We start from the raw sequence: 25460 nt of genomic DNA, 5'->3' as shown, positions 1-25460 counted from the left end.
GTATTGTGTTGCATCCCTGTCTCTTATCTCGGTTCTCTTTCACCGCAGCCCTTATTCACCTCAGCCGACATTGAACATGTAGACGCTCTCACGCAGACCGCAGTTCGACAATTCCCGCTACCTTTAATTTTCGTTGAGCGCACCCATGATGCTAGTAAGCAACACCCACATGTTGTGTTGGACCACCGCGTTACCACGCCTCGCGATTCCGCTCCTTCTCTTGTGCTGTAGCCTCTTCTTTCTGTCCCGCCCGGCCCTCCATGCCCCGAAAACCCCCATCGTCCACTTTCAAGTCGCCAACCTCACCAAAACCAGCTCCACCTTCGACGCCTCTGTCCAAGAGTTCTGGCTCTCCTTTGCGGCATCCCTCGAGGATGCTCGACCGCAATGTTCGCCACTGCGCTCCGAGGATGGTCATCCGCCTGACTCTTACACGACATTCCAGCCTCTCGAACCGACCAAGCAGCGCCTTGAGCGACTGAACATTATCGATGAAAGTGAGACGGCTCTCTTTCGTGCGCACTATCTCATGCGCGCTTCGGCGCTGAGGCTAGGACCAAAACTCCCGTTCAGCGCGGGCACTACAGGTATCGTGACGACGGCGAACCCGAAATACATGTCCATCTTCCTCGTCTCGCTGCGCATGCTGCGTCGAACGGGATGCCAGCTGCCGGTTGAAGTCTTCATTAGCGACTGGTCCGAATATAATTCTACGCTTTGCGAAACCGTCCTCCCGTCTCTCAATGCGCGATGCGTCGTCTTGTCGGAGATCTACTCTACTGCGAAAGACATAGCTCCGCTAGATCACTTCCAGTACAAGATCTTTTCTATCCTCTTCTCCTCGTTCCAAAACGCCCTTTTCCTCGATAGCGACGCGTTCCCCGCTCACGATCCTACCACCCTTTTTCTCGCGCCGCCTTACACCACACACGGTCTCGTGACATGGCCAGACCTCTTCGGCGACACGGCGTCGTCCCACTACTACCACATCGCCGGCATCCCTGAAGTCCCTGTCTCTACGCGCTACTCGACGGAAAGCGGACAGGTGTTGCTCGACAAGAGCAAACATAGAGAGAGCTTGCTCTTGATGGTGTATTACAACTACTACGGGCCATCGTACTACTACCCGCTTCTTTGCCAAGGGAGCCACGGTGCGGGCGATAAGGACACATTCATCCACGCTGCCATGGCGATGGGTTTACCCTGGTACCAAGTCAGCATCGGCGTCCACGCACTAGGCCGCGACAGGAACGGCAGCTATGCAATGGCGGGCATGGCGCAGGCGGATCCAGCGCTCGACTTCCAATACGCGCGGCCGATGCCGAGCCACATGCATATGCAAGACCTCTGGCAAGACGACGACCTCAAGCATGTGAACCCAGAAGTCGAGGAAGCGCGCGATGGTACACGTCGTGCACCCAAGAAACCGCGGCCCTTCTTCATCCACCAGAACATGCATAAGCCGGATCCGAAGACTATCTTGGCGAAGGACAACGATCCGCTAAGGGACGTGGAGGGCCAATACCAGCGGATGTGGGGTTCTCTGAGAGATATGGTGGCCGACTTTGGATATGACGTCGAGAGGCGGCTGTGGGAGGTCATGGTGGAGGAGGCGTGCAGGGAAGATACTGGAAGTGAGACTTGCGCCCAAATCTCCAGGTATGTGCTCGAGGTTTTTGGGTACATAGAGTCTCTTGAAGGACCGTGATGGGATGAGACGTGGGTACGAAACGAGCGCGGGCGGTCTGAGGTTCACCAATTGATGCGCGCATTCGGCATAGCACCGTCAGAGAAGAATCGACGGGAGGTTAAAGACACTACCATGTACATGTTCATAACGACAGGGACGACAATCAGACATCGTAGGGAGATCCAACGCCCGGCTCCCGTTCCATCAGGGCCCTGGCGTACGGCCTTTCAGCCCACGTCGAATACCACTGCCGAAAGTCATCCTCAGAAACACCCCAGATACCATCATCATTCACCGCGGATCTTGCACCCTCAGCAATCTCCTCTAACTCGGGATCTCCAAGCGGATCTTCATAGACAATCTGCCTGCCCAACATCCTCTCGTAACAGTACATCACAATCGCATGCGCGTGCATGCGATACAGCGGCTTCCTATCGACGCGCGCAACAACGAAGCTCCGCGGGGTAAACTCGACACGCGGACGCATCTCAAAGCGCGTGAAGAGACAGCCATGCCAATTCCAGTCGCTTGCATCGGTGACCCTGGGGCCGAAGCGGCGATCGTGCCACGGGAGTCCTCCGGCCTTGGGCACTCCCTTCGCCACGAGCGGGATGCCGATGCGTTGGCCAATGGTTGAGGACAGCGTGTTTGGATCGTCGAGCATCGAAATGCCGACGTGGAAGACTTCGCTGTGCGGCCGGAGACAGATCTTCGTGTCGCCAGCGCAGTTGAGGCGGACGCCCTGCACAGTCTCGTCGCTGCTGGGTGCGAGGACTAGTATAGCCTCCCGGTAGCACTCCATTCGAAGGTAGTCGACGATGTGCCGGAAATCGGCGGGCGTTAGATCGTGGTCGCCGCAAGCAAATAGAGAGCCCGTCCAGAATGATTCCATCTCTGGGTCGATTGCGCCCACCGACTTGTTGGGGCGATTCTGGGCAGGGAGCATGTGGCGCAAGCCGGGTGGCTGGCGCCCCGACATGATGAATATCTCTGACTCGAGAGGGCGATGGAGAACAGGGTTGTTGTCCAGCACTGAATCGAGATTCATCCCCAACAGGCGTGCTCCCCCGCCCGAGGCAGCGCTTGAAGCTGGCGAGTTGATTTCGGCTCCAGAAGGGGGGCCCCCAAGCCATGTGAAACGGGGTCGTTTGGCTGTATCGGGGAAGAATATGGCGCGCACTTGGGTTGGACTGCGTCGTTGATCGTCGCCGAATTTGGTGAACTGTTTGCATACGAGCTTGTGCACGGCCCAGTCGTCTTGCTGGCAGTCGGTCGAGCAATACCGAATGCCATGACATCGACTGCAGGTCTTCACGCCAGCCTTGTTGCACATTGCACACAAGGGCCCTTCGTGTTGATCTGGCATTGTTGTTGGAGGTTGGCCCGGTCCTCTGGCTGAGTGCACGGGAGAGTTGATTTGCCGAGTGCTGGAATGAGCCTGTCCGTGAGCAGCGGACTGCTATATGCACGTTCAAAATCCTGCTTGCTTCTTCGCCGCCATCCGGCTGCTCGGGCAAGCCAAGATGTAGCTTACCGCGGTTGTGCTGTTGCTTTCCGTCGTGCTTGGCCGATTGCGAAGACATGTATCCGTTCGCCATGCATTTGAACCGGCATATGTTTCGATGTCAAACATCGCACGTAAATGCACGTTAGCGCTATGTGGGACGAGAACCGAAACTTAACGTGGTTGCGGGTGTTTCTGCTAGTTGGGAAGAAAGGCGAAGCGCAGACATGTGGTGTAGGGTACCTTCGGATGCTGTCCGAGTTCAGTTCTTTGCTCACGAGGGTTCGATTAACTAATAGATCTACTGCTCCTGGCCAATGGTGAGTGCAATGACACACACGGGAATTGGGATGCCTGGAGATCGATGCGCGAGTTGTGGGGAAAGGCGCGGGTATGCGCATTAGTACGCCGCCTACGAGCGGTGAATCAAAAAGAGTAACGTCATGATGATTTCCGATACATGAGGTTCTGCTAGATGACTCCGCTTTGCCTGCTGGTGAGTTCTTCTCGTTCGGCAATTCCCTGCGGCCAACTACATGTTTGCGTCGGTTACGGGTAGACTCACCATCAAACCTGACTCACCGCTTCTTTCGATCCCCGGAAGCGCTTTGCGCACCATTTCTATAAAGAACACTCCCTCTGCCCATCTACTCCCCATCCACTCATCCCCACACTCCTGGTGCTCAACACAAGGAAGGAAAGAAAGGTGCTGCCAGTTGCGATCTCGCCGGAACACCACAACCAACACGGAACAATGGGCAACGCACAACCGACCACCGCCTCTGCAACCCAGGGCCAAGCCTCTGTCGCCGCCTTCAAGCGCAAGGTCTCTTCCGCCCTCGACAAGATCCCCAACGACCACGATTCCAGAAACCCCAACCACATCGCCAACATCCTCCCGCTCTTCGGGCTGCTCAGCATCAGACAGCGCAATGACGACGACATCAAGCTCACCATGGCCCGCCTCGGCAAACCCCCCGGCCCCGTCGACTTCATCGAGCAGGATATGCTGGAGGCCCTAGCCGAATGCATCTGCACCAAGCTGCTCAACACGGACGGATGGTCCGCCGCGGGCACCAAAGTCACGCACACGCTGCAGCACAGGCTCGCCAGCGTGCTCGTCACCACGGACTGCCCGCTCGCGCACCCAGACGATACGTACGTGCACTTCACGTCCGCGTGCGACGCTCTGCGCGACGAGTTGTCCACGATGTGCAAGGATGCCTTCACCTCGTCGTCCGCCCTCGAGTCTGCGCAGTGGAACCGCGCCGTGCCGGCCTTCTATGCGCACATGTTCCTCGTCGAGTGTCCTGGCCACTTCATCCCGGGGTTCCTGTACCACATCCTGTTCAAGATGGCGGAGGCGCCGACGCTGTTTACCGTGCCCAACATCAAGCTGTTCAAGAACTTGGTGGTCATGGTGGGCCAGCGCATGGATGGTGGTGAGGAGGGGAAGCGTGTGCTGAACACGGTGCTGGCGATGGTGTGGGAGCGTAGGGAGAAGGGAGAGGGCAAGTCGAATGCGGTGGAGGATGCGGAGTCGGATGTGGTGGAGGATGCGGTGGAGGGTGCGGTGGAGGATGCGGTGGAGGATGCGGTGGAGGATGCGGTGGAGGATGCGGTGGAGGATGCGGTGGAGGATGCGGTGGGGGATGCGGTGGGGGATGCGATGTACGAGATTATGTTCAAGAGGACGCATGGATGGGCGATGGTGATGACGATCAACTCCAACTTCCAGATCGTGGAAGATACGATCTGAGGGGACTGGGAGGCGTACGAGAACGGGGCGTATGGTTGAGTTGCACTAGACACGGAGCATCGGTTTTCTGGGGAACTGTCCCTTGAGTATGATGGCACGGACCCTTGCTACGGTAGGCCACTGTGGAGTGCCTCACCGCAATAGCACTAGTCAAGATCTCATGAACATGTATTAGAATATAATTGCCTCCCTCTGATTTCCCTTCTCCCTAAATGCGGACTGTCCCTAGAGCAAGCCCGTCTCTGCCGGCCCGGTCCATGGATTGCGCTTGGCCACCTTCTCTTGCATCTTGCTCTTTCGATCCATCTCATCTAGACTAACAAGAAGGTCTAACTCAGCACCCTGGAATTTCACGTCATCCGCAGCATATCTGATCCTTTCACTCTTCAACCCGCTAGGATTCTGGACCACCTCTCTACAGAACGAACCCCACCGGTGAAGGACATGGATTGAATGAGATAGCTTTGGAAAGTACACGGTGAAATTATGCGGCAGTACATCATACTGAGAGAACTGGACCTTCGTCCCCGCCTTCGCAGCTCTCCGTGAAAGGTAGTGTGCCTCGTCTGTCAGCTTTTCTTGTCCGCATGCGAAGAACATGGGAGGCAGGCCCGCAGCGGACCAGCTTGGCGCAATATCCACACTGATGAGTGGGTGAAGCAAGGTGGGACCATCGCAGTATATGTCTTCCCGCGGCGGACGGGTCGGTCACAGGTCACAGGCGAACGAAGGCTGCAGGTGTGGCAGCATATCTAGAATGAATATGTCATATGGCTGGTTCCGACCATGGGATTCGCTATGTATCTGTGAGTGAAAGCAGAAGACGTTAGACCTCTCCACTTACAAGGACATGGTATGATCGCAATGCGGGCTCAGAGTAGCGATCCCCGCCGGAAGTGGGACGTCGATCAACTGGCCTTGGAACTGTACGCGCCCGTTGTTGTGATCGCGAATGTGTCGCAGCAGCGCCAGCAGGCTGAGCACCAAATTCCCTCCTGAGCTATCCCCTGCAAAGACGATATTTTCTGCCGAGACGGCAGTGTGCGTATAACTCTCGCTCGGATATGAGGGTGAGATACGTGAGGAGCAGATCGACTACTGCACTCGGAAAAGGGTTTTGCGGCGCCAAACGGTAGTCGGGTACAAGGCATCGACCGCCTGTTTCCCGAGCCAGTGCAAGAGTTATGCGCCGGACTGATGCGGGACTTCCGGAACTGTTACAAGTTGTACTAACTAGTAGAATCCACCGTGAGCATACAGGACGACGATATCCGACGTAGCGTCCTTCACCATGCCCTCATACTTCTCTCGCTCGCTAATCGATGGCTCCGTCTCTTTCTCCTGGCCTGAAAGCTTGAACGACGTCCATTGCACGTTGACATCGTCGATGGAAAAGTCACCAATCCGTTCTTTACCGGGAGCTAGATCATCAAGTGCTTTGACCACAACACTCTTGAGTTCGTCCGCGTCGTCCGGCTTGTTGAATGTAGTTCCTACATTGGGGCTCTAGCTGGAGAGTCCTTTGCACTCACAAACTGTTGTATGGAGATCGGGGCGAAGAGCACTGGTGTCAACTTTTCGATGAAACCTGCTGTTATCTTCCGCAGGCTTTGCTCGGCTTCTTGTCTGCGTGCCATCTTAACTCTTGTTCAAGGCTTGATCCTACGGAGTCGATGATCTGGAAAAGGTTCATCAGTCCGCCTGGAGAACCTGCGGAGAGGATAAAATGGAAAGGCCCTCGGAGGGTGGAAACGAAGAACTGTCGAGATACACAGGCACCATACCGTAGCGGCGTAGCTCTAGGCTTAGGCAACCGTTCCATAAGTCGGACCGCGACCTGCATCCAATATATTGCTCTTTATTGCGGCACGGCACATGGACACTGCCATTTGAGACCGAAGTTACCGTTGCGACGGGAGGGTGTGCACCTGAGCATTCGCGGGGCTGCGGGGAGGCAACGTGGGCTTCCAGGCGGCAGTGGGGTGGCGCAGCATTGGGCCTCATGCAGCTGCATTCTGTCTGCATGCGTATTTATCTATCTTGAGACACAGGTCTATAGCTGCAGTTAGATAAATAAAAATATAGTAAAAGTTTAGAATAGGTATATGTGGTCTCCAGGGAATCTTTTCGGGGCTCTTTGACAAGGCGTCGCGCCGGCGTACTCAGTGGGACTGAGGCTCCCTGCTACTTTGCCCTCACGCAAGCATTCAGCTGCCTTGTTTTTATTCCGTTGCTCTTTCTGGAACTTATAAATGAGTCAGCCTTGAAGCGCCTCCGTCGTTCTTCGATCGTTCAGCCTTGGGCTACTCGGGGATCGCAGGTCGCCAGGCTGCCACATCTTGTCTTGGCCTCGCAGTAATCATTTAAACCGCCGTGTCCCGCACTAAAACCCACCACCCTCGCTATCTCCTTTGCGGAATCTGGGCTTCGATTGTTGATCCCATCTTATGATGACGGCAGAATTGCGCGGCAGAGAATTTTCGCCGCTGCGAGAGACCACGAACGACATTAAACCGTATATATACGAACCACTGGAAACCCTAACTACAATTCGGATTTTATTCCTAGAGCCCGGAATTGGGAACGAGCCACTGAGAGGTGAAGTTTGTTATCTTGACATCGGCGAAAACTATCACGGCCCACCTTCCAACACGGAGGGGCGGCGGGTGCTCGGACCTGCGCCTTTGTCGCCGCCTGGAACTCAATACTACGAGGCCTTATCGTATGTATGGGGGACGCCTGCCCGCTGTCAGACCATGAAATCATCACAAGGGACGATCCCTCTGACGAGGAACCTGGAAGAAGCCTTGAAGCACATACGATTACCTGACCGTCCGCGAAATGTATGGGCTGATGCCGTATGTATCAATCAAGATGATATGAAAGAGCGAGGTCAACAGGTGAAATTGATGGGACAAGTCTATTCAAAGGCCTTCCAGGTTTTAGTTTGGCTAGGCTCAGATCCTACCAGCAGCGCTCCGTCGTTGTTCAGGAACGCAAGCCAATTCCTTGGGAAGTCTTCAGAAGATAACTTGGGAAGCATTGGGAAGATTGAATGGTTCGAGCGGCTTTGGGTGATTCAAGAGGTCATGCTGGCGCGACGGCGAGCGGTCGCACTTTGGGGAAGTGAGCACGTCGATTTTTGCCATCTGATCAACTTCGAAGATTCTATCACAAGAAGAAAGGGAAGAAAGTCTGTACTTCCCAAGTGGACAGAACTTTTACTCTAGTGAGTCCTGTCATGGCCATTTCCCCCTCTTTTTCTTCCTTTCTTAAATCCCGTAAGCTGGTGCAGCAGCGGTTGCAAGCCAGTCAGACTTTCATTCGGTGTATCGAGTTTAGGCTCTTTGACGTAGCGTGGACATCTCCTCTGTTCTAGCTAACGCATTCGCCAAAGTCCTCCGAGTATGGTCGAGTTCTTGGATTTTCTGGATCGAACGAGAGGCTCGCGCTGCACCGACGAACGAGATCGAATCTACGCGATACTTGGCCTCCATTTCAATGAGTCGGACCTGCTTAGTCAGAGAATTAAAAATCTACAACCCGACTACACAAAGGAAGCCGTGGACCTGTTCCTCGAGGTTGCTTGCTTATGTATCGAATGTGGGAAGCTACTGGAATTACTGAAGCGGGTTTGTCACCGCCCTGATGAAGATCTACTTGCACTACGCCGGCCGTCATGGATCCCCGACTGGACACGGGCGAGCGCGTCGAAACCTCTCTTTGACACTCGCACATCATACAACCTACCCGGATCTCTTAAAGTTAAGCAGCACACCCACAGCCTGACCCTTCGGGGCGTACAGCTTTCCACCATTCTCTCCGGTTCGCACAGAGTCCTATTCACAGACAACATGGAAGAATGCATGCACACTATTGCCACATTCTGGGAACAATATGTTCGATCAGCCGGCTCTGAAACCGAATGTAATGGTGTTAATTTCCAATTTCTAGAAGCGGTTTCGCTAGGCACGCTTAACTATCGCTGGTGTTCCAGCGACTTGGAGCTCTCTAGATGTCTTTGCAATGCTATCCGTTGGCACGACAGAGCCGTGGATTATATCGATCGAAGTTCAGGGACTAAGGAAATGATTTACGCTTTTTGGATATCCGCACAGGAGGAGATAAAAGCGATCGCCAATGGCGCAGGGCGTAGAAGTCACGCTGCTGGGGCCAGCGATTCGGCAATTTTCTACTGGGAAGGAAGGAAACTATTCGCAACGGTTGATGGAAATTATGGCTTGGGGCCTAGGGCTCTTCAAGAGGGTGATGTGCTCGTCGCTGTGTCTCAGGTAGGACTACCGATTGTGATAAGGAGAAAGGGGGATGGTAATGGCTATCACTTCGTCGGAACGGCATGCATACCGGAATTCGACCAGGTCAGGGTTACGCAGGAGTTGGAACGTGCGGGTGGGGAACTTGAAGACTTTGAGTTATTTTGAACATGCGGAGATGGCCTTGACAATTTCGCACTGAGTCTTGGCTGGTTGTACCTTGCAGAGCGCCATGGTTTGTCGGGTCCTAAGAATTCGGGCGCATGAGTTACCGTAAGTATTTGACAGCGTGGTTGCTAGCATATTGGAAAGCTCATCAAAATCATAGGTCTTAGCGTACTCTCTATTATCCCAGTAGCAACGCTGTATTGCAACGCACCGCCTTGTGGGTAGTGCGCATCACCCTTTTCGCCTGGACGTCGAACCCGAAGGTAGACTCGAGGATCTCTTCTCCTCTGCCAGCAAAGATTGGCAGGGAAACGAGAGGGGACTAAAGCAACAAATCCCCCAAAGCTTGCATCTGCAGCCCTGCGGCTCCGCTCATCAATCCACGATTACTACTTGTGGCTAAATTCTGGAGTCTTGTTGGCCATCGAAGCTTCTTGGTAGTAGTCTAACACCCAACGTCAGCCTAAAGTCTGTATATTCTCCGCGACTATTAACGGAAGTATGCGAACGACTATATTACGACTCAAATGATGCACTGAATTACTTACGGCGGTGGTCACCGCGTACCCAGCCACACCTTCGTTTACGGCAGCCGCCATGATTGCTCCAGCAGTGACAGCGGTGTTCCTTCTCTCCCACCTCGTATTCGCAAACACCAATGCCTCAATCCCAACCGTCAAAGTCACCGTCGACACACAAAAGACCTACCAAACAATCGACGGCTGCGGCATATCACACGCCTTCCAACGCGCCCGCCAAATCCAGCGTCTTTCAACAACCCATCAGCAAAAAGTGCTCGACCTACTCTTCAGCGCAACCACAGGCGCCGGGTTCACCATCCTCCGAAATGGCATCGGCTGCTCCTCAAACTACAGCCGCGACTGGATGAGAAGCATCACACCCAAAGCGCGCTCCTCCCCAAACACCACACTCCACCAGTAGATTCTACAAGGTAAGCTAGACTGCGAAAGACTCCTGTAAGCTCTATACAACAGCTCTGTTATAGCGTCTCTTACGAGATTGCGCTTATGCAATTTGCGCACTCTCCCTAATACAGCTCCAAAATCTCGCCCACCACGCTCTTGAAAATGCCATTTGGATCAAAGCTCTCTCTTACCGCCTTAAACCTCGCCAAATGCTCCGGATCCAGGTTCTTCTTACTCTGCTGAAACACCTCGCGCGTGTTCTTAGTCCAATGCGGGCGGCACGGAAACTCCTCGACCAGCGCCGTCGCCAGCTCATGATAAAAGGGCTCGTTGTAGCGCAGGCCGTCGCCGACCGTCGGCTTAAACGTCGGGAAATCAAACATGATGGCGCCTTTGCTCCAGTCCGCGCCGTCGGCCGTGTCGTACGTGACTTGGCCCAGCAGATCGAAGTACGCTTTTCCGAACTTGATGTTGATGCCGCTGCGGTAAGTAGAGGTCATGACCTTGCCCTTCAGCAGCTCGTCGTCGAAGGCTTTGCGGACGCGCTTGAGGACGGCGTTGGCTTGCGTGACGGGGAACGCGAGTTCGAGCGTGAAGCCGCGCAGCCCGAAGTCCCATTCTGTGCCGTAGCCCGGGTAGAGGCCACCGATTAACACGTCGTAGTTCCAGCCGTAGACGGGCCAGGTAAGGATGGCCTGGTCGGTGGATTTTTCGCGGAAGTTAGGGAAGGACCAGAGGGCGAAGAATAGCTCCTCAGCTGCGATATTGGGGACAGAGCTGTATTTGCCTTTTGGCGTGGGTTAGTGGGGGCTAAGCGGGACGGGTTAGGTGGAGTTGACGTACCGGAGTTGAGAAGGCCAAGGGCGATGTCGGCTTCGGCTTTGGTCACGCTGAAGGTGGATTGGAAGCCTTCTTGGTCGGAAGCGTTGGTGGGGACAACGTCGTAGTAGCGGTGGTGGAATTGGCGGAGGAAAGGCCACCACCTGTGCATATTAGTATTTGAGAAGAGAAAGGAATACTGAGGCTACAAGGACGTACCAGAAGTTCGCGGTAGCATATGGGGCGATGAGTCCATAGATGTCGCCATCGAGGACCTCATTCTCTGGGAGTCTTTTTCTATCAGTGACCTGACAGGAGAGCCTCGGCTTGGAAAACTCACATCTTCTGCTCCGCATAAACCTTGAAATCGGGGTAGATCTTGAACTTCATCCTTGCGATGACTCCAAGAAGTCCGAGCGATGTCGAGGCAGCAAGCCACTCATCACTGTTCTCATCCCGCGTCACAACCCTCAGGTTCCCGCTCCCATCAATGATATGGAGTTCCATGGCGCCTGCAGCCACCATGCTTTCTTCTCGCAGACTGCTCCGATGCGCGCCCATCGCAATGCTCCCCGCAAGCGTGATATTCCAGTTCACCAGCGTATAGCCCACGCTCGCGCCTCGCTCATGCAGGTACTCAGCGAGCTGAAAAAACGTAACGCCCGCTTCGATCATGATGGAACCATCTATAGCGCCTTCTTCAAGTGAGAAGTTGGAGATGCCGTTGACGTTCTCCGTGCGTATGATGATGGTGGAAGGGTCGTCGCTGCACATGGTGTCGTACCACATGTGGCCCTTTCCCGAGGCGCGAACTGGCGTGTTGTTCCTCGTGGCGTCACCCACGATGGTGACCATCTCGTCCACAGTGGACGGAGAATAGACTGCGGCAACATCGTTGCAGGCAGGGAAGCCGGGCCCGTCGAAGGTGTTGTAAGGCTCTGCGCGGATGAGGGCCGCGAAGAGCGCGAAGGCGGGAAGAAAGGATGGGCGAGGCATCTTGAAGTGATGATGACGGCTGCAACGCTGCGTACAATCTCTGGACCTGCCATCCCTTTATCTACACATCAAGATCCCTCATGCTCTGCCCTGCTTTTCCCATTCGTCGCAGACCTCGGCGCGTGCAAGCCATCACACCTGTACTCTTCCACGTGAAAGACGCTGGCGTCGCACCCGTTGTGTAAGCCAAGCAAAAGATTCATAGCAGAGTGCTGTTGTGGGAGCGACATCCGCGAAAAGCCATGGTTGCACACGGAGAAGCGAGGCGCTTCCAGTTCTCGTGGCAGCTGATCGTTATATTGTAGTGTGAATCGCCGGCGCTAGTCGCTGGGCGTGCCGGAGGACATAGCGGTTTCGAGCAGGCGAGTGGCGGGGTAAGCGTTAGCATAGCTGCATTGGGCGTAGGGTAGGTTGGAACGCAACGAAGAATACTACGGGACTGGCGACGGGGAAATGAATGGCCGAGTGGATATTAGGGCTAAAGGGCCGATAGGACTAAAACAAGTGCTGTTGTTTACGGGGCAGAAAAACACGCGTTACTTGGTTTCGCAACGAACACACCGTTAAGGTGTGAAGGAGCCTCAACCGACATCTGATTGTTCAACTATTTGCGTTAAGTACGTACTAGAGTGCCTAGGTATTTAGCGGCTGCGAAACGCAATATGGGGGATGACGGAGCCAATGCTAGCAACCCTCCAGCAGGTGATATAATCTCGGCACTAGGCTCTAAGAAACTAATATTTCTCCGCCGGGCAGACGCCTCGAATAATCCACGGGCGTAGCAATACTAAAAGAGCTCCGGATGCGGCAGCGACGTCGTTTTCTTATGCTTGAAGCCCAATTTTGGTCATGGTTTCGTCGGATTACGTCTCCTGGCTCGTCCTTCTCAATGTTCATGCGGAGTCCATCAAGTTTCGCTCCACCGGCAACCCTATTCTCGCCGATGGATCCTACTATCCGCAGACCCGGCGCCTCTTGTCGTGATAAACACACTCTATATCCTCGCGGGCCGCGGTGACGTTCTACAGAATCGAAATAGCTTTGTCATGAACGAATGGCAGGTGTTCACGACCAGTTCAGCGACTCCTTCCGTCGGCGACTAGTCACTGTATCTGGCCGTCGCGCGACCGCAAAATGTGTTCAAATGGGCAGCGTTAGGGTTAGTCCCATCAGCTCGCCTAATGCCTCGTTGAAGTGTTCGCTTAGCGAGCTTGTCTTCAGGGTATGGTGGATTTGGGGGTGATTTCGTTACTCGTCGGCGTCGCTGGGAAGCACGGATGGCTTCCGCGTTGCTAATGCTGAGCGGAGCTCTTGCTGATTGAGGGATGCTCGGCGGAGGATGGACGTCGTAGAGTAATGCCCTGCGGCAGTGTTGCATTTGACTCATTTGTGCGCAGCTCCAGATATATCCAGAGTTTGTGGAGCTCAAACTTTTGCTTCGTGCGCAGCGTGGCCGGCGTTCAAACCCGGAGATCCCAGCGATGATCTCCAGACAAAGTCGGTAACGACCCTAGTGACAGCACAAATCGATGCAGGCAGTTCTTCCTTCTGTCGGTACACATCATGCAAGTCCTCTGGGTACTGGAGAACTGCTCGTTCGTCGCATGGAAGTCGGGCCTTGGTACGGTACCGAGAGTGACTTCCCACCCACGACATCGGGCTCAATGAAGCACAAAGATTGTGGCGCCCTCTTCCAAGGCTGATATAATTCCCCTCTCGGCTCCTCGGGAATGACTCTACGGAAGCCAGAGGCACAGAAATTATCGCAAAGCATCTCTTTCGGAAAAGATGAGCCGATTACGATTCCATCATCGCACATCCCGTGTCACCGTGACGACGCTCGAGCGTATCGAAAACTCCTGTGTCTTGAAAATCCCCATTATTGGAAAATCCACGTCCTCTGCGCTTTTCCGCTCGTCGAAAGACGGCCTGTCCACACCCGACTCAACTTGCTCGTAGAAGCCCTCGTCAACTCCCACGCTCGTGTCGCGCGCTTTGGGTCGCACTCTATTGCTCCCTATCGTGCCTCTTCTTGACTTTAGTCCCATGTTTATCGAGCCTGCGGGATATATCGTCGTCTTCGTCCCGCCCCGGCTCGAGAGCGACGATCCCAAGAGCTTCGGCACCATCTTTGCCACGAGTGGCTTGATACCGGGAGCCGACGCGCAAATCAAGCTGACATATATTTCGGTAGATGTCCAGATCGAGATATCGTACGCATCCCAAGTAGCGTCAAAGTTTGGTTTCACAAGCGTCGTACCGACTCGAATCATACGCGTCAAGCCCGCCATAGCAGCCAAGAAACCCAGTCCAATAATTCCACCTAGAGCCCATTTCTGTCGCGCATTTAGTTGCAATTTAAGAACTCTAGGGAGAACAACGGCTATAAGTGCAAAATCGACGAAAACGTTGAGACCTCCACTAATATAGAGACCTAAGATGTCCTCAGAGCATTTATCGAGGGGCCGGCCTTCGGTCCAATAAACCTCAATAGGTTTACACTGGAAGATCATAAAGAAGAGAAATGGCACGAGCGGTACAAGGACGATAACAATGATGCCCTGGATGAGTTGTCGGCCGCGGACATCTGTGTTGAAGATGCGCAGATAGGTGACGCAGATGCTCAGCTTGGGGAGTGAGAGGGCGAGCAATGCGACTATTGACGCGACGAAGGCATATTTTTGCGATTCGACGATGTCAGATGGTTTAGTTTTGAGGATGGCGCCCAGATGGCGACCAGCGCCATGGTGCACTTGGGCGTATTGGCAGATACTGTAAGCGGAAGCAAAGATCTTGCCCCAAACATCAGCGATCATCCCCAGTCAAGGAATTTTCTGCCTTACCCACGAGCCCACGAGCCCACGAGAATACTGTCATCAAGCTTCCATGAGTTGATAATCATGAGTCGCGAATAGACTCGCGCAAAGAACACGAGGGTTCCAATGACCTGGACAATGGCATTTCCGGCTACCACTTGTGGCGCGCGCGTTTCGTCGGGGAAGTCTGCAGGTGAACCCTTTGACCTGTCAGCGTTGTTCATGAATATCAAAGTCCGTACATACTTCAGGCGCATTCATGTCGAACTGCCGTGAGAACATGAAGAGTGGGAAAGGAGCCATGGTGCGTACATTGGTGGCCGCAAGTTCTTGGGGCAGACCAACGTTGAGACAGGAGTGAAGTGAAAGAATCTAAGTTCGTGCGCATTTGACAAGATAGTGTTGAACAAGCTTCATGCCAGCGAGGATGTGTCAAGTCGTCTTCCGAGGCGCCCGTTGATCGTGTTTGACAGTTGGCTAGTCTTGTCACAGTGCCAGAGAAGCCGGTCATTGGTTGGTTATGGAGTGAGGAGCCCCACTGATACTCCACATGATTTCGATTTCTAGAAGGCTTCTAGTCGAATGGAGAATTGGTCAACTTCTGATGCTCGAGTGGCGTTGTGGCCCTTCGATATGCACTCGTTGCATCGAGTGACGACCAGCTGCTGACGTGGTGGCAGTTTGAAGTTGAATAGCATAGCAACGAGCGGTCCCACCTCGACTAGTTCAACCCTGACGATAATTTAAGTCAAAGAAAAGACTACAGTATACCGCGGCCAGTAGCTGGAATTGAGTTGGTCATCTGCAAGAATGGTGAAACCAGCCCCTCTGCTCGCCGACAGCTCCCTTCAGTCGGTGGCTCTTCGGCTCCATCTGGAACCTGTCGTTGGAATATGCATAGATGCACTAGCGATGATTCGACGCGGACCTGAAACAGACTACTCCGCATGCCGCGACAACTAAAGCAACGCCACAGCCTGTCCGCTGGCCCGACGCCCTGGAAATGGAAGCTTCTTCCACGCAAGTGCTGGCGGACACGAGCACGCCGACAAAACTCCCGATAATGTAGCTGTGCAAGTATCGAAGCGAGCTTCGTAAAGATGTTACAGGGAAGTGCGCCTCTCGAGGTTAAGAAACCCCCAGGACTAAGAAGGCATAATAGCTTCTTATTTAACTTAACGTATTCCACCACCGAACACCCCAAAAATGCCAAGCCCCCACCAAAAAGCCGCCATCTTATTTAGATTGCTCTAACTCTAAGCTGCGTAAGATAAATCTAGATAAGCTATCTAACTTATTTATATTATCTTTAACGTACTTGATAAGCAAACCCCCTAGACAAGCGAACTCTCTAAAATTACCAAGCCCTTACTAAATGCTACTATCTCTATTATAAAGCCCTCTACAAACACCTAATTAACCTTAGACAAATTCTAGATATAGCTTACGCTTTAGGCTATTTAATAGAACCTAGAGCTAAGTCTATAACGCGCTATAGCTCTCTATCAACGAAGACGGCGGAGCGAACGGACATCTCACTCGAAGACCTCTCGACAGAGAGCATACCGCATTTCAAAACGCAAGAACCGCATGGCACATCGGCGGAGCTGCAGCGCGCAACTCAAATATCCTCAAAGGGCGTCGGACTAGGCTACGCCGCAGCCGTTCTCGTCCAGTGCATCAGCATCCTGATCCTAGTCAGTCTCTCCAAACTATCGCTGTTCTCGTCTTCGAAAACGGTTCCGCTGCGCATCGTTCTGCTCGTGGTGGGCATGTGGTGGTTCGCCTTCACCATGGTGACGCGCGCATGGCTTCGCAACCGGCCAGGCCCGCCGTTAAAGTCGCTCAGCATGCACGCCGAGACGCGCCAATGGCGGTCCTGGATGCTCCTCTGCAAGTTCGCCTGGGTCCGGCTTGGAAGACAGTCAAAGTAGCCGCCCGATTGCGCCAGGTGGCCACCTTCCTCGCCGCCTGGTTCCTGCTTTCCGACGCGGTGGCGACCGTCTCGGGCACCGCTATCCTCTTCGCCAAGACGGAGCTGCACATGGCGACGGAGCTGATAGCGCTCACGTCCATCACGGCAACCGTGTCGGGCATCGTCGGCGCTTTCACGTGGCCGATAGTCTCTCGGAAACTGGGACTGCAGCCACGCCAGACCATCATCGCCTGCATCGTTCTCTTCGAGATGATACCGCTCTACGGCCTTCTTGAGTACATCCCTGCAATCAGACGCCTAGGCGTCATTGGCCTGCAGCAGACGTGGGAGATATTTCCGCTGGCAATCGTCCATGGAGTCGTGTCGGGCGGTTTGTCATCGTATTGTCGCTCTTTCTACGCCGTCCTCATCCCCCCACGACATGAGGCCGCTTTTTACGCTCTGTATGCTTTCACCGACAAGGGCAGCTCGGTAATCGGTCCCGCTATCGTCGGTAGGACGGTCGATGCCACGGGCTAGGTGCGCATAGGCTTCGCTTTCTTGGCCGTGTTGATTGTACTGCCGATTCTGCTGATATGGCTGGTTGACGCTGAACGTGGACGTCAGGATGCACTGAGCATGAGCGCAAGCATGGAAGCGGCGGCGTCTGCGAATCACGAGCTTGAGCGGGAAGATTCGACACCCACTCAAGTAATACATGAGGAAATGGAAGGCCTGCTGGCAAACCACGATGGAGACGCCATATCGCGACCGTAGTAGAATCCCAGGCGTATATCTGCAAATGGTTTTTTTTTTTTGAAAAGGCGTCTTTGATTATAGAAGCTTTTCAACTCTTTCTTGAGAGCTAGCAAGTTGGTGATAGTGCTCTGAGGTGATTGCTGAGAAGAATCATGTATATGACATGCACATGCGTTTAGGATGAGAGAAAGCTTCATGATGGGGCCGTTCGCTGCGTCCGTGATGTCGAGGCGGACGTAGGTGTCGACTTCTGGCCAGCCGCAGACTTGCGTGAGGCGAATTAGGAGGTTGCAGGTGCCGTGAGTGAAGGCTGCGGAGGGATTCGTGATGTTAGCGGTTGGGAGCCGGGTGTCGGCGAGGGAGGGAAGGGCAGCTATAAGGGCGGAGGGGGAGACGTGGAGGATGAGGAGTGGCAAAGAGAGCATGTTGACTGTTATTGGATTGCCGAAGAGGTCGGGGTTGTCGTGAGATCGTACTAGTGGGTGAGGTTGGGAGAGGAAGCCAAAGTTTCGCGGTGAGTCGAAATAAGGTCCGAGCTTGGCGACGGGTTGCTTGTGCGACGAAGTGACCACGTGCACGTACAAGATCGAAACATCGCAAAAGATTGGTGAAAGATCTGGGCGACGTGGGCTTGTGGTGGCAGAAGCGTCGATGATGCTGTGTACACTGCAGAGTTTCTGACCACTAGTCGTCTCACTCCCTCACTGGCCCAGCTCCCTAGCAGCCCTTCCTTCCAAGCTTGTGATGTGCGAACAAAAGCAGGAAGGTGATGGGGTGGAAAACCTCACATAAATACAAGCTCTGTAGTGAGCAACCCTTGCCCTGGACTTCAAGAAACTACTCCCAGCCGAACGTTTGGAACGGAATCAAGTGCCCCATAGCCAGAGCAGTTGTTTCAAAAACTCCTCCGTAATCCATGAACTGTTCCCTCACCAAGTCTGGCACATGAATCTGCATGTGATATCCCTAGTCTACACTCCAGACTAGCAACAGAAAAACCTAAAACATGGCAGGTACTCACTCGAATCCTATGATACCACCCCCTAGTCCTCAATATCCCTACACTTGAGCCACCACACCACCCAATCGTCGCTATCCTCACTCCATGCGCCCCTCACATGATCTCCATACATTATGAAAAGTCATCGTCTCCCACCCAGCCTTCTTTTTTTTTTGATCTTTTTCTCTTTTCGCATTAATGCCCTTGTAGAACTTCCCGCGAATAAAAATGTCGCCTGGTCCGCGGGTCTTGCCAATGCAGTACTTGAGCTCGTTGAATTCGGCCGAGATGAGCTTTGGGAATCCGATGTCGCCGCTCAGATTTCGCATGAAGATGCCGACGCCGTCGCGGAGGTCAACTTGCGAGCAGACTTGCTCGAAGTGGGTGACGACGCTGTAGGTGCCGCCGACGAAGGGGAAGATTGGCAGTGCTAGCCGCATTGGCGGTGTTGTTGATGAGCGCGACGTCGCTGGCCACAAGGTGGGAAGCGTGCGGCTGCGACGAGGGCTGCTATGAAGAGGAGAGTGAGTAGAATCATGGTGAATGTTGGGGTGCCGCTGTATGGCGCTTTCGATAGAGGGGCAGCTGGAATCGCTCTAAAGATTGATACTGGAGTTGGGGGAGTGATGGGAGTCTCGGGAGACAAGAGATAGACTCGTAGATACTTGTAGTAGGGAGAATAAGTCGAGGACTAACATTCGAGCCTACCGCTGGGAACTGTCTCCGAGAACTATCGCCTACCAATCAAAACCCCGCAAAGACTAGCGAAAGGTCCTTACCGTTGGTCGTCCCTCCATCCTCAATTCACCTGCATCTAGCCAGCCGAGCTCTTTAGTCGCCCCTCCTTGCAGGCCCGCACGGCCTACCAGACATATTCTTCCTTAACCTCATTAAGCGACCTCTAATGTCGCCGGATATAGTTACTTCTTCACGTGACTTTGGTCATATATATATAGCCGTATTTCTCACATTTTCAATCAATCAACTCACGTCTCAGTACTTTCCACTTCCCCTGGAATCTAATAATCCGGAATCTGACAAAAAACGACTGAGAAGGTAGTTCACCACCGCGCTCGCATTCGCCTCGAACGTACTTCTTAGACACGCACCACCGAACTGAATCTTTTTCGACCCATTGGCAGCCGCACTGCACTCAGTCTGGATGACAGCATAAATAGCGCCCGCCATAATAGCCAGGCCGGTCGGATCACTGCAGCTTCGTGGATGACATCTGTTGTGTGAATAGCGGGATTGTCAACGAGCTCGATTAAGCCCCCAAACGCGTAGTTAGGTGCTGCCTTGAGTATAAATACGCTACAGTGCGCTGTAGTGCACTGCAACATCGAAAAAGAGACTTCTAATTTTTTTGGAAGGCATCTGCCTTGAAGAAGGCTGAAACAACGTGCAGCCAACCGGTAAGCGGAACGTTTAGCTTCTGGTTCTTGTAGCGTTGCCATCAGTGCAGTGGCGGGCTTGGAGCGCTTGGCAGGGTATTATTATCCAACAGCCGTGCACGAAAGGGTACTCTGGCGCCTTCCTCCCAGCCAATACTGTAACCTGGGCGCAGTGATAAGAGATGTAGGGGGTTTCCTATCCGCCCCTTGAGAGGATGTGCGTCTTCTAAGTCCAGGCTGCCGCCAGGTTCAATGCTCGACTAGAAAGTCTAAAGTCTCTTTGCTTCCCTCTAGTCTATATTAGCTAGGGAAACACTACAACCGCATCTGTATCTGGACAGCGCGTCATGCGATTGTGCCGCGAGCGTCTCGCCCTCTGGCTTGCGGCTATACTCCAACCTTCGGTAGTAGTAACCGACACCGCCGGACCACTTGCGTGGGTATCTATCGCCGGTCTCTCCGTATACTCTATCGCTCGTCCCTGCGCAGCTGGATGTATCCGCTACAACGGCTTATACATGTGCGAAATCAAGGCGGACGCACACGACGTTGGACTTACGCTCGGGTGTAGATGCAAGCCGTTGAACGCTTGCTACTGCAGCGAAGGATATCAAAGTGCTGCAACGAGCTACATCCAAAGCTGCGTCAGCGCGAATTGCGAGGGCCTTCCGAATGCCGACGGCGATGTGACGAGCTGGGGCTGTACGATGGATACTGCGCGACTGCAAACTAAGCGCTTAGCACCGCCGCCGCAACGAGCTCTGCGCCATCTAAGACTGCAGAAACGGTCAGCCCAGCGGTAGTTCTCCCGGCGAACTCTACAGCAACTGCGACCGCGCCCGCGACCGACCGTCTCGATAACCCCGCCGCTACGACAGCGTCCGGCGCAGAAGAAGATGAGGGCGATGACGGACTAAGCAAATCAGATATCATCGCACTCGCTACTGGCTTGGGCGTTGGTATACCCAGTCTTGCCGTTGCGGCCATCGCACTGGTGATACAGCTAAGAAGGAGGAGGTCGGCGGCTGCGATCGAGCTTGCTTCCGTGCTAACGCCTTCCACGAGTCAGACCAATATGCTACTTGGTGCGACACCTCGTGCTGGATTCGGAGGAGCGGGACAGCATGTACAGGCATATGAACTTGGTAGGAACCAATGGAGATGAGGTCAGAGGGCGGTGGATAGCCTCTAAAGAGTCGCATACGAGTGGGCTTTTTCGTAGGGCAGATCCGTGCAGGTGCTCTGGAAGCATCCTTCCGGCATATATCATCCATTGTGAGGAAGGTTGTTGGATAGAGGTTTAAATTAAGAGGCCAGATTGGTGCGACTCCCCGTTCCGTGTTTGGAGCGATTAAGGAGGTGTGAACTTGAGATGGATGAGGTATTACATATGCGTATGCGACATGCAGAGTAGGGATGGGATAGAGCCGGGAGTACCTCTTTTACACCGACGCCGCCTCCGGAAAGCAGCATTGCTCCTTCTCGCTTTTTTCCCGTACTTTCTTCTCTCAGCAATTCTATATCTCCACCACAATCTTCCCTTTCGGATGTCCGCTCAACATCATTTCATACGCCTACACTGCGTTAGTCTTCATACCATAGTTGAAACCGCAAGCGTACCTGTTTCGCATCCTCCATCTTTACTTTGGCCCCAACGTGGACCTTCAGCTTCCCCTCCTCTACCATCTTTCCTAATTCTTGCAGGTTCTGCTGGCTCGATACTCCAGTCACCTGCCGATAATCCCTTGGGACTCCCCCTAGGATGCGCGGTAACAGCGCGTTCTTTGCCATCAACCCAACTGTCGCAAGCATACCGAGCACCGTGTAGCTCGGTGGACGAGGACCGACGGTGACGTACGGTTTTCCGTCGGCGAGGAATCCAGGGCAGTGGTGATAGATGTCCTGAATACCTACTGCGTCGATAACAGCGTTGAACCGGGACTGGTCGAATGTCTTTGCTAAATGCGGATGCACAGGGGCGTGCTCCTTGTAGTCGATCACCTACTTATGTTAGCAGAGAAATGAAGGGGACAACAGAAGTGTACCGACCTCATCGGCTCCGAGCTGCTTCACCCACCCCGCGTTCTCGCCAGAGCATACAGCGATCACCCTCCCTGTCTCACCCACTTCGGCGCGGCACATCTGCAGAGCCATATGTCCGATGCCTCCGCTTGCCCCATTCACAAGCACACTGTCGCCTCTCTTCGGCTTCGCAGCTTTGATCAGCTCCAAGGCGGTCGCCCCTGCAATCCCCAATCCTGCGACTTCTTCCAGTGTTGCGCCGTCCGGCTTCTTCACAACAGCAGTGCGATCGACAACCACATATTTGGCGAGCGAGCCGGAACCAGATCTGGCATGCTGCCCCACTGGAATAGATCCAAAGACGTGCTGACCGGGAGTTAAGTCGCGAGCCGCTGGGACACCAGGTCCGAGTTCAACAATGGTCCCCGAGAAATCCATTTCCGGGATAGAAGGAGAGGTCCTGAAGATGAACGGGAGCAGCTGCATCGTGATGCTGCCACCAGGATTGAGCGCGCAGTGCGATATCCTGACCCGGACTTGGGTTGGCGAAGTGAGGCAGGGGACGGGCAGAGTAGTTAGAGATAGAACCTCCGACGGTAGGCCACTCCTGGAATGCACCCATGCCTTCATAGTCACGGACTCGTTCGTAGACATTGTAGTGGCGGCGCGCAGCATAGGATAGAGAGTGTAGCAGGGTTCGCGATGAAGGTTAGATATAGGGCCTGGGTAGGCGCAGCGTGGAACCAGACCTTACGAGGGGACACGTTGCTCATTCATTGTAGTACTGAAGCTAGTTGGAGCTGGACGGAATACGATAGTGGTGTGAACCGGTGGGGTTCGGAATACGAGGGCTGAAAAGCTTTGCCAAGGCACCACCGCTAGGCAGCATCATTGGATCTCCACCATGTGAGAGCGTCAAAAGCATATGGAATACCGCGCGAGATCGGCCTGGACTCACCCAAGTGACCACTTGAGGATGATGACGTTGACTGGAGACATGTCTGGAGAGTAGACGCGAGGAAGCTCGGCTCCTTCGGCGAGGCGCTTTAATCGTGGACCAGACGCTTGTTGCTGGAAACGCCATGAGCGCAAACTCTACGGTTGATAACTAAATGGCCTTCCCGTTTCTCTGGTCTTCCTTTGTTCCGCGGGGTTTTCCGATGGAGATCGGGAACCGCTAAAACGTTTCTAAGGCATGACGACGTGTCTGGCTGCCTCTTGCTGTCTACCACAGAGCAAGTGTCGCTCTGGTATAAAGGGAGGTATGAAGCCGGTATTAAGCTCACTGGGTTCGTGATTTGGGACTGCTCAGGAGGTCACGCTTGGGGGGTGAGCGAGACTGACTCCGTCGCATGCTCTGGGAGTTTTCGGAGGGGCAACGGTGAATAGTACGTTGGCGACAGGTGGATTTGTAGATTGTGCAAATGGTGATTAACAAGGGAGGTCGAATGTTGGGGAAGTTCGTGGTGGGGGAACGAACGGTGAGTGTGGTGCAACTTGTTCAAGGCCTGCTTTGGGCATGCTTAATGTCCTGTAACATGTCCAGGTCTGGTATCTTCTGCCATAGGTAGGGGCTCCCGAGCTCCAGGAGTGAGGAGTGTTTCAAGTCATATCTCTCTGCAAATGTTCGTGATTGCGCCATACGGGAAATCGGAAGGGGCAGGCGTGGGGTCCTACCCAGTCACCTTTACTCCTGGCAGTGCCACTTAGTAACGTGGGAGGACAGCAAGAAGCCGCAACGTCCAGATACTCGGATTCCGCCCTGCATCTAGCCATGCTCGTAGGTAATTATCCACGGTTCGACCAATGCTCGCCCATTCTGCCGATTGCCAAGACGCACTCACCCAACAATGTGCTCAAAACCCGCCTCGCGAGGGCCTTGCGCGGAGAAACGTGCATGACAGGTAACACTACGCTGCCCTTGGCGTGCACCGCATCACCAGTTGGTGAGCGGGTTTTGGGCGGAGCGCCCAGAGTTGAGCACCCAGATGTCTATTGCCAAGCTGTCCAGCGGACTTGGCCGACTTCTGCCCCATCACGACAGACGCATATAAGCCCTGCTACTTGGCTGCAGCTTGTTTCCTACCACCTCGATCAGCTTCTCGTGCTGCACGGTCCGGCGAAACAAAGTCCAACTCACCTCTGTCGTTCGTTTCAAACACCATACAACCTCAGCAGCATCACTGCAATCCTTCGCCATGAAGCTTGTCGTCCTCCTTCTCGCAGCGGCTTCTGCTGCTTGGGCACAGGACACCGTCTCCGCAACCGGTGGAGCGTGCGAGCCTCATGGGGATCACTGGTGAGGAGCCAACCTCTCTCCAAACGTTCACGCTCCGAGTTCTAATGCAAATTCCAGGCACTGCCCGGAGGGCGTCCCGGAGCCGACCACTCCTCCGCCAGCTGAGTCCGCCGTTGAGACCACCCTTGCGACCTCTACTGTGCCGGCCGAGTCTGCGCCAGCTTCCATCACTGCGACTGTGACGGAAGACCACGACCACGAGGAGTCCGTCACCGTCGGCACTACGTGCGAACCGCATGGCGATCACTGGCACTGCCCGTCCGGTGTCCCCGAGCCGACCACTCCCCCAGCTGCCGTGACTACCGCCACTGAAGATGACCACGAGCACGAGGCCACTGCCACCACTTGCGAGCCGCATGGAGATCACTGGCATTGCCCGTCCGGAGTCACTGAGCCAACCACACCGCCTGCTGCCGAGACGACTACCCCTTCCGGAAACGCTACCGGAACTCCCACAACACCAACTCCAAGCCAATTCACCGGCGCTGCTGCTGACGTGGTTCGCGGTGGAAGTTTCGCAGCGGCAGTCCTGGGCGCCGCAGGCGCTTTCTTCATTTGAACGGTTGGGCTGTCGAAGGGAATGGAGGCATCTTTTCCAGCCATACCCAGCTCTTGCATGTAGAGAACTCAGAGTTCTTCCGAGGGCGGTTGGTTTCTCTAGTCGTCTCACGGAATACGTAGCCGTTTAAGAGACTTGCCTGCGCCTTCTTGCTCCGGCAAACTCCTTCAAATAATCCGAATCTCTCCAGGTATGCGGTCCATCATACTGTATTTTACCGCATCTGTGCTTCCCTTTCCGTCCATGAACCCAGATAGATAGCAGTCCCCATGTGCTTCATAAATTAAGCATCCTCGGAAGGCAGTTTCTATTTGCACTGTTTGCATTGATTCCTGTTCCCAAAGCCGATGGATTCTGCTGTCTGGGTCCCTTAAGACAAGAGGCATGCTACTCCCTTTGGCGATGAAGATGGTATCCCCAGCCTTGCATGTCCCGGACCCAAGGCCTATATATCCCTTCTTAGTCGTGAACATCTGATGGCCCAAAGTGACGTTTCCCAAGACGTATTCCACGCTCTTCTGTACGTTCCAAAATGCCAGGTCATCCAGAGTATTCTGGGT

At 54.1% G+C, this 25460-nt stretch overlaps 13 protein-coding genes across 13 annotated transcripts; 7 read left to right on the top strand and 6 right to left on the bottom strand.

The window, feature by feature from the left end:
* Window positions 1-169: 169 nt before the first annotated feature.
* Window positions 170-1708, top strand: BU26DRAFT_423039 (glycosyltransferase family 71 protein; the record flags this gene model as incomplete). Its single annotated transcript, XM_033823491.1, has 1 exon — window positions 170-1708. One exon carries the CDS (start codon window positions 170-172, stop codon window positions 1706-1708), a length of 1539 nt encoding a protein of 512 aa, XP_033685749.1.
* A 73-nt stretch (window positions 1709-1781) lies between these two features.
* On the bottom strand, window positions 1782-3194 carry BU26DRAFT_269354 (uncharacterized protein). Its single transcript, XM_033821365.1, has one exon. It carries the CDS (start codon window positions 3054-3056, stop codon window positions 1854-1856), a length of 1203 nt encoding a protein of 400 aa, XP_033685748.1. The 5' UTR covers window positions 3057-3194; the 3' UTR covers window positions 1782-1853.
* Window positions 3195-3948: 754 nt separating this feature from the next.
* Window positions 3949-4953, top strand: BU26DRAFT_591702 (uncharacterized protein; the record flags this gene model as incomplete). The annotated part of the gene is made up of 1 exon (XM_033834808.1): window positions 3949-4953. One exon carries the CDS (start codon window positions 3949-3951, stop codon window positions 4951-4953), a length of 1005 nt encoding a protein of 334 aa, XP_033685747.1.
* A 225-nt stretch (window positions 4954-5178) lies between these two features.
* Window positions 5179-6681, bottom strand: BU26DRAFT_549438 (uncharacterized protein; the record flags this gene model as incomplete). The annotated part of the gene is made up of 4 exons (XM_033831996.1): window positions 6486-6681; window positions 6201-6429; window positions 5798-5960; window positions 5179-5596 (listed from the first exon to the last, which is right to left on the bottom strand). The coding sequence occupies exons 1-4, from the start codon at window positions 6588-6590 to the stop codon at window positions 5179-5181; spliced, it is 915 nt and encodes a 304-aa protein (XP_033685746.1). The 5' UTR covers window positions 6591-6681.
* Window positions 6682-7403: 722 nt separating this feature from the next.
* BU26DRAFT_481081 (HET-domain-containing protein) lies at window positions 7404-9845 on the top strand (the record flags this gene model as incomplete). Its single annotated transcript, XM_033825725.1, has 3 exons — window positions 7404-8182; window positions 8351-9500; window positions 9556-9845. The coding sequence occupies 2 exons, from the start codon at window positions 7404-7406 to the stop codon at window positions 9393-9395; spliced, it is 1824 nt and encodes a 607-aa protein (XP_033685745.1). The 3' UTR covers window positions 9396-9500; window positions 9556-9845.
* BU26DRAFT_269301 (glycoside hydrolase family 30 protein) lies at window positions 9722-10376 on the top strand. Its single transcript, XM_033821362.1, has one exon. It carries the CDS (start codon window positions 9993-9995, stop codon window positions 10335-10337), a length of 345 nt encoding a protein of 114 aa, XP_033685744.1. The 5' UTR covers window positions 9722-9992; the 3' UTR covers window positions 10338-10376.
* A 67-nt stretch (window positions 10377-10443) lies between these two features.
* On the bottom strand, window positions 10444-12136 carry BU26DRAFT_539420 (FAD/FMN-containing dehydrogenase; the record flags this gene model as incomplete). Its single annotated transcript, XM_033831507.1, has 4 exons — window positions 10444-11108; window positions 11165-11304; window positions 11360-11431; window positions 11481-12136. The coding sequence occupies 4 exons, from the start codon at window positions 12134-12136 to the stop codon at window positions 10444-10446; spliced, it is 1533 nt and encodes a 510-aa protein (XP_033685743.1).
* A 1808-nt stretch (window positions 12137-13944) lies between these two features.
* BU26DRAFT_591689 (uncharacterized protein) lies at window positions 13945-14952 on the bottom strand (the record flags this gene model as incomplete). The annotated part of the gene is made up of 1 exon (XM_033834807.1): window positions 13945-14952. The coding sequence occupies one exon, from the start codon at window positions 14950-14952 to the stop codon at window positions 13945-13947; it is 1008 nt and encodes a 335-aa protein (XP_033685742.1).
* A 1870-nt stretch (window positions 14953-16822) lies between these two features.
* On the top strand, window positions 16823-17407 carry BU26DRAFT_562699 (uncharacterized protein; the record flags this gene model as incomplete). Its single annotated transcript, XM_033833059.1, has 1 exon — window positions 16823-17407. One exon carries the CDS (start codon window positions 16823-16825, stop codon window positions 17405-17407), a length of 585 nt encoding a protein of 194 aa, XP_033685741.1.
* A 167-nt stretch (window positions 17408-17574) lies between these two features.
* Window positions 17575-19066, bottom strand: BU26DRAFT_562698 (uncharacterized protein; the record flags this gene model as incomplete). The annotated part of the gene is made up of 2 exons (XM_033833058.1): window positions 17575-18283; window positions 18783-19066. The coding sequence occupies 2 exons, from the start codon at window positions 19064-19066 to the stop codon at window positions 17575-17577; spliced, it is 993 nt and encodes a 330-aa protein (XP_033685740.1).
* Window positions 19067-20367: 1301 nt separating this feature from the next.
* On the top strand, window positions 20368-21415 carry BU26DRAFT_591683 (uncharacterized protein; the record flags this gene model as incomplete). Its single annotated transcript, XM_033834806.1, has 2 exons — window positions 20368-20722; window positions 20818-21415. 2 exons carry the CDS (start codon window positions 20368-20370, stop codon window positions 21183-21185), a joined length of 723 nt encoding a protein of 240 aa, XP_033685739.1. The 3' UTR covers window positions 21186-21415.
* A 189-nt stretch (window positions 21416-21604) lies between these two features.
* BU26DRAFT_529889 (zinc alcohol dehydrogenase) lies at window positions 21605-22696 on the bottom strand (the record flags this gene model as incomplete). Its single annotated transcript, XM_033830923.1, has 2 exons — window positions 21605-22021; window positions 22070-22696. The coding sequence occupies 2 exons, from the start codon at window positions 22694-22696 to the stop codon at window positions 21605-21607; spliced, it is 1044 nt and encodes a 347-aa protein (XP_033685738.1).
* A 1544-nt stretch (window positions 22697-24240) lies between these two features.
* On the top strand, window positions 24241-24900 carry BU26DRAFT_562696 (uncharacterized protein; the record flags this gene model as incomplete). Its single annotated transcript, XM_033833057.1, has 2 exons — window positions 24241-24341; window positions 24399-24900. The coding sequence occupies 2 exons, from the start codon at window positions 24241-24243 to the stop codon at window positions 24898-24900; spliced, it is 603 nt and encodes a 200-aa protein (XP_033685737.1).
* Between the last annotated feature and the right edge of the window lie 560 nt (window positions 24901-25460).

This window comes from Trematosphaeria pertusa, assembly GCF_010094035.1.
Source record: "Trematosphaeria pertusa strain CBS 122368 unplaced genomic scaffold BU26scaffold_5, whole genome shotgun sequence".
Lineage (NCBI taxonomy): Eukaryota > Fungi > Ascomycota > Dothideomycetes > Pleosporales > Trematosphaeriaceae > Trematosphaeria > Trematosphaeria pertusa.
Note: the sequence above shows the minus strand (reverse complement) of the source record. Positions and strands in the feature narration are given on the sequence as shown.

What these genes read in the sequence shown, in the direction of transcription:
- BU26DRAFT_269354 (XM_033821365.1), bottom strand. Translation starts at nt 3,056, where the DNA reads ATGCCAGATCAACACGAAGGGCCCTTGTGTGCAATGTGCAACAAGGCT.
- BU26DRAFT_269301 (XM_033821362.1), top strand. Translation starts at nt 9,993, where the DNA reads ATGATTGCTCCAGCAGTGACAGCGGTGTTCCTTCTCTCCCACCTCGTA.